The sequence below is a fragment of the Drosophila subobscura genome, chromosome J, assembly GCF_008121235.1.
Source record: "Drosophila subobscura isolate 14011-0131.10 chromosome J, UCBerk_Dsub_1.0, whole genome shotgun sequence".
NCBI lineage: Eukaryota > Metazoa > Arthropoda > Insecta > Diptera > Drosophilidae > Drosophila > Drosophila subobscura.
This window is the reverse complement of record NC_048532.1, coordinates 10,987,833-10,994,662: the sequence shown is the minus strand read 5'-3', so window position 1 is coordinate 10,994,662 and position 6,830 is coordinate 10,987,833. Positions and strand designations below refer to the sequence as shown.

Genomic DNA, 6,830 nt, shown 5'->3' with positions numbered 1-6,830 from the left:
ACATACTGACGCCGAAAAGAGAGACGAAAACTGACCTCTCTAAAAGCTCAGAAGTAAACAAACAGAAACGGAATGCAACGGTGCACGTGCGCTGAGAACTTTAAAAGCTCGCTCAAAAAGGTAAAACGAGCGGCAGTGTGCGTGAAGCCTACTAGTTAAGAGAGGCCATGATCCGCCCACGTTCCTCATTCCATTTATTAAAGCAATTAAAAATTAGTTGTGATAGCTGAAACTCTCTATATAAAATGTTTAATCGTGGCGGTAAACGGGTTACTGCTGCACGCGGATGCACTCGGCAGAACTTTCAATTTCATTGGCAAATCGCTTTACAATCCCAGTTGGAAATGGAAATGGAAATGACTTAGACCTTGTCCGTCAGTGTTTATTTGTGCGGTGAATGTGGGCACCACTGACTGGCTGAGTGGAGAGAGGGGCGCATGGGCAGCCTTAAATGGATTGCAAATGGATCTGCATCTGCATCTGGGACTGGCGACTGGCAACTGGCGATGCTTCGTGCCTAAAACATTTTGCATAATTTGTTTTGCCCATTTCTTATACATATTTATTCCGAACGTAGTAATTTGATTGCGTTGTTGATTTTATTATGAAAGTTGCGAGACAACAGTCAAAAGCAATAACAGATTAGCATGGACTAAGGCAAGGACTGACTCACAGCAGCTCCATTTGGGGGAAAAACTAGGTAGGGGAATTGCTGAACCGCTGGACTATGGAGCACTTCTCCTGGCTGGAGTGCATGTTGCCAGCAATTGAATAAAAACCCTTTTCATGTTAATGCAACATTTGTTTGTTCGATATAAGCCATGGCAAAACGGCACCAACAATTGGCGGCTCTTTGGCTTTGTACTTGTCTCTGTGGCCGTTGCTGCTGCCACCGCTGCCTCGGCTGCCGCTGCTGCAGTTGTTTCCTATTAACGATAAAAATCACATGACACGAACTGGTTGCCGATCTGGCTACGAGTATAGTCTTTGTTTTTGTGTCTGTTTTTGGATTTTTGGGATTTGGCTCTGGGTCTGGCGCCGGCGCCACTAACCCAGTTAATGCCTCAACCTCCATCTCCATCTCCACCTCCACCTCCACTCTGTTCCACTCCGGGATTTGCGCTGGGCTGGCCAATTATGCCACATTATGCCACGGCAAGTTGATTGCCGCTGTTATCGCCCAGGCTGGCTGGGCATGACAGGATGAGGATGTGCTGCAGGGCCAGGGCCAATGGCTGCATATTACGCAACGTCAACGTCAATTAAATTCAGTTTTACTCCAAATATTTTTAAGCCAATGTCAACAACGGGTAGTCCCATCCCATCCCCTTTCCCAGCTGAAACTGAAACTGTAGCTTTTCGTTCCCTGGTGCACTGTGAAATATATTGACAGCATCTGCCCATCGCTCGTACACCTCTCTCGCTCTCATTTGGCCACGCCTGATTGAATTTATGGCCGGGCACAACCAGCGGAGGCCCTCGAGGGTCTTGCCTCAATTGTTTACACAAAACTTTCACAAATTAACCCAACCTGTGAACTGAAAAAGCTCCCAAACTGAACGACTACAAAACGCAGCGACTCGATTAAAATGCTGCAAAACTTAATTGGTGCGCGGGCTCCCCCAGTTTTGTCGCACATTCTGGGTGGCCAAACCGAGGAACAGTGGGAAATGGGAGAGTTTTCGATGGGAGAAATTGTGATTGAAGGTGTTATGATGTGCTCTGCGGATTTTGCAGATTTGTTTACACTTTGCATGCAGCTTTGATCAGACGAAGGCCAGAATGAGAGAGACATAGCTGGAAAGCTCAAAGCATCGTCTAAGAGAACCTTTGAAGCATTTCAAAATGAAGAGAATCTACCTCGAAGTACCATTTACTCTTTCAGTATTTACCAAATGTAACTTTTGTGTTCTCTTAGGGATATCAACATCGTTTCCAATCGTTTCCTTCATCCCACAGTGCATACTCTTCTCTTTCTCTTGCTGTTTCCTGGTCCTACTGCTCCACCAAGCATTTTCTACTCCTCCTGCTGCTGCTCCTGCACCTTCTACTCCTCCTCTTTCTACTCCCGCTGTTTCTCCTCCTTATGTTGCTCCTCCTGCTGCTCGGACAAGTGCAAGTGGCAATTTAAAGAATCGTCTGAGTTAAATGTCGAATCGAGTGTCCCAATGTTGGCGCCCCCATATGCGCATAATAATTTCGATCGAGCGACGAAGAAAGTTGTGTGTTGCAGGGTCCGGCTGGCACCACGGCATCGTTTCATGTGCGGCTGCTGCTGCTGTTGCTGCTGCTTCTTGTTGTTGTTAAGTGAAATGAAAAGTGCATAAATCTGGTGAGCAGCACCAAACGAGGCAGCAGCAAAAGGTGGCAACCGGACCGCGCAACGATAAGAATCGAGGCTGCGTTTTGGGGGCACAGCGAAGCGAGAGACAAAAGAACTTTCGCTTTCGTTTCGCTGCGGTTGGGTTAAGTTTTCTGTCCAAGTAAAAGTGGTTGCCGTGCATTATTTAACCAAATTTGGCTATTGAAATGCAACCGGTATGAGTGCGAGTACATGCCTTCGATATAACAATTATTGTGCGTTTAATGAGCAGCAACAAGCTGACAATCATGCCGCTGACGGATGAGATTGATTACATAAGGCACAGGCAGGCAGCAGCAGCATGTGGCAGCAACATTGTCACAGTCACTCCCCAGGGGAGGGTCACTTGGGGTGCCGCCAAATCGTTTACTTTCACTGGCGATACCAGAACCGCTTAGAAGCAGCAGCACCAATGGACAGCAGCAGCAGCATCCAGTGATAGTAAAAGTGATAGTCGTTTTCAATTGGAGATTATTATGGCTTAAATATTTTACGACTTATATAACCACACACACATGGGTACACACACACACACACACACACACACACTTACACTCCAACAGTCAGATGGAGAGAGACGTCAATGCAATTAAGCCACGCCACCAAAATGCAGCTACAAATGCAGGCACTTTTCTAATTAATTTCAAAATGAAGTGAAAAAAACTACAACAAAAAAATCTCAATAAAATTTCATTTTCATTGACAGCCGCTTTTCAACTGCAACTGCATGATGCAGCGTGTGGCTGCAATAACAAAAACAACAACAACAACAAGCTGGTGGTACTGCTGCTGGTGGTACACTTAATTGACAAGTGTGAAACTTTCGATTTCTGTACACCCATTGACATACAAAACGAGAGTCAAGAGAGAAGAGAGAGATTGGGCTGCCTAATGATGTCTTGCCGCCTGCCGCCGCCTGCTGCTGCTGCTATGATTTGTTGTGTCTAAATGTCACAATTCTCCGCCGGGGCGGTAGGTGTGCTTCGTCTCTACTCATATCTGCTAGCTCCGATGGCTTTTGCCTGATAATTATTGATACTGCTCGGGTGCGTCTCGCGTGCTGACTTGACAAAAAGGCTGCTGCTCCGCGCAATGCCATCAAATGATTAACTAACGGATCAGTGTGGTGGGGGAACAGTTTGGTGTGTGGAGGGAACCGTTTGCTGTGTGCAAAGAGGGAGCTTTTTGCTCTGCAGAGAGGCAGCTTTTTGGTGTGGGGGGAACACTACTCCGTTTGGAACGTGCGAAATGGGTGAAATTTGTGTCTGGCGTGTCTGAGTGCCGGTGCCAGGCGATTTAACACTACAAAAATGATGTTTCAATTGTGCCAGTAATGAAAAATGAAAGTTGCTGCAAATCAATTGAATGTCTTAATTGCTGCCGTCCATAAAAGAAGAGATTTTAGCTGACATCTGAGCTGTCAGAACTAAAGACAAAAAGTTCTTAAAGGATTCCATCGTTCCCAGAACTGACAGCCGTCCGTCCATTGGGTTTGGCATTTTCAACATGTTTTTTGTTTTGGGCAAACCCATAATTAAAAATCAATTTGGCCCAGAGGGGGTTCCTATTATGCAAGAAATAAAACCAAAAGCAAAGCAAAAACATGCTCATAATATCTACTTGGCCACGTTCGTTGTCTGAGTCTTTTGGTTTGTGCAGTTTTGTCAAAGGTTCAGGCAGCCGCTGCCAGACATCAACGTGAGCCGCACCGCACATATCAAGCATATCTATGCTGGGGTTCAGGCCATGTCAGGCATGATTTTGCTGTGCCACAGCCACAGGAGAGCCGCTCGAGTGGCTGCCACAGCAACCCATTAATGAGCATCACACACACACAGGCAGCTGCTGCTTCGGCTGGCATTTGACAGATTTTTTAATTAAGGCATACAAATTGCGATTCTTCACGCTCCACGAAAATTATATATTTGCTGGCAAAAATATTGTTACGAGGCGTGAGAGAGCTGCGCCCGAGTAGAGCTGCTCGTTGGCATTCCTCCAGGCACTCCTGGCTCCGCCGATAAGCGAGTTAATCACTGAGAAATTCCAGGCTTATCAGATATCGGCATATCTGGCAGCTGCTGCTGCTCCCGCACAATAAATGCCGAGAGAGAGAGAGAGAGAGGTAGGAGAGAGGGCAGGAAATTTGCATAGGCGCCTGCCAAAAGCCTAATGAATTTTTCTTACATAATTATCCATGGCTATGGCTACTACATTATGGCCGGACCAAGTCCAAGTCCAGTGGCAGTCCTGCTTTTGCTCCTTTCACTTTTGCAGCAACGATCGCCTGCCCGCTGCCCGCTGCCTAATTATTCCTGTGTCCATTGTGTCCGCTGTGATTTCGCACATAATTAAACTGCGCTAACTTTACATTAAATTAATAGTTTTATTGTTTCGTCCGCTGCCCAGCCATGCGGAAACGCTGCCCTACCAAAAATGGTCAACCAAACACCACAAAAAACGCGCAAAAAGCGGGAGAAAAGTGGAGAAAAATCAAGCCATTGACACCGCGGAAAGCCCCAAAGGCACTGCAGAAGAAGTTGAACAAAAAAAGTCATGGCACACGCAAGATTAATGCGGCACACAATTATTGGGGAATTTATGCAAAAGTTAATGGCAGTTTTTTGCCGCTATCATTTCACTTTCATGTCCAAACAGATGGCTGGGAATGGGTGGGATATGGGCCGACAAGATGGATAGATTCTGGCTAGATAAATGGTCTGGCATAAAACCTTAACCCCAACAGTGCGGAACGTGCTCTTAAGGTAGAATTTTTTATTTAAAAAAAATATCTCAAGACACAATATTTATGGAAAAATTCGTAGACTTTTAAAGGTTAGATAAAGCTTGCGAGAAATATTTTTAAATGAGAATTTTTGCGTAGAATATTTATTTATAAATTATGAAATATTTGTGCAACTTTTTAGCTCACTTTTGGATGAAAATAAAATAGATTTAAGGAACTTCTTCAATGCACAATCACATCAAAAATTCCACTTTAATTAATTCAAATTTTAACAAGCAGTAAAAATAATTTTAAAAATATTTCTGCTTAGATTTCTCCTCCCGAAAATCTTTAAGGCAAACCCTAAATTTGGTTGGGCGTGGGTTAATTTTCGCTAATCCCCCGCCAAACATTAACAAACCCAACTGAGAATGACCCACTTTGCCAATATATCAAAGAGAAATGGCCAATCCAAAGACGGGTTTTGGTTGGGCTAAGCGTGAATCCAATTAAGGAATCGACAGAGCCAGAGCGAGGTGCCAAGAGGTCGAAGGTAGCTCCACCAACGGAGTTCTATTCAGTTGAAACGCGACCGTTGGTCCGAGCAGTTTATCGGAATGGATTGCAGGCCAAGTGGAAGAGGAAGTGCCATTGGAGTTGCCATCCTTGCGTGGCTGTGGCTGCAGCAGCAGCAGCAGACTCTGGCATATCAAATGGGGGAAAATGTCAGCTACCCGCAGTCAGCGCTGGGCGGCTACTACCTGGACAATGGCACCCACTATCTGCTGTACGAGCAACAGAGAGTGCAGCGTCCCAGCTTCCTGTCGCTCTCCCACTTTGGCAACATCTCCAGCAACCCGGGCGTCAATGCTCTGGAGATGCAGGACTATCTGCCCACGAGGATAATTGGCGGCAAGAGGATCAAGTGCTCGCGTGCGCCCTACCAGTGTGCTGTCATCTACGAGAATTACTTCATCTGCGGCTGTGTGATCATCAATCGTCGCTGGGTGCTCACCGCCCATCACTGCATTGTGGGCGGGGCCGGCAAGTACGAGATTCGAGCGGGCACCACGCAGCAGCGTCGCGGCGGTGAGCTGCGCCGCGTCAAGACGATCGTCGCCCATGCCGGCTACGACGATTACACGATGAGAAACGATCTGGCCATGATGAAGCTGCGCAAGCCGCTCCAATACAATCGCTGCGTGAAGCCGGTGCGTCTGCCCTCGCCGAAGCTGACGCGTCTGCCGGCGTGCTACCTCGTCAGCGGTTGGGGCTTGGCCGCCGCGAATGCCCAGAACGTGCAGCGTTACCTGCGCGGCGTGCGTGTGTGCAAGGTGCGGCGTGGCAGGTGCCAGCAGATGTACAAGGGCACCGGCGTCAAGATCTACAAGGACATGATCTGCGCCGCACGGCGCGGCAAGGACAGCTGCTCGGGTGACTCGGGCGGGCCGCTGGTGCACGGCAACACGCTCTACGGCATTGTGTCCTTTGGCATTGGCTGCGCCAATCGCAATTATCCCGGGGTCTATGTGAATGTGAAGCGTTTTGTGCCGTGGATCAATAAGGTTAAGCGGAAGTATTAGGCAATAAAAGTGTGACACAGAATTAACCAAAGGAAAATTTTAATCATTTATTGGAGATCTCTTACCCTGGTGTTCATTTGCCTAAAGGTCTGCCCAAGTTTATTCAACTTTCCGCCTGTGAAAGAGAGTCCAAAGTGCGGCAACTTTTAGGAATAAATTTAAG

General features: G+C 47.0%; 1 protein-coding gene across 1 annotated transcript; it reads left to right on the top strand.

Annotated features, from left to right (window-relative positions):
• Positions 1–5,701: 5,701 nt before the first annotated feature.
• On the top strand, positions 5,702–6,667 carry LOC117893448 (trypsin beta-like). Its single transcript, XM_034800067.1, has one exon. It carries the CDS (start codon positions 5,702–5,704, stop codon positions 6,665–6,667), a length of 966 nt encoding a protein of 321 aa, XP_034655958.1.
• Positions 6,668–6,830: the final 163 nt, after the last annotated feature.

What these genes read in the sequence shown, in the direction of transcription:
- LOC117893448 (XM_034800067.1), top strand. Translation starts at nt 5,702, where the DNA reads ATGGATTGCAGGCCAAGTGGAAGAGGAAGTGCCATTGGAGTTGCCATC.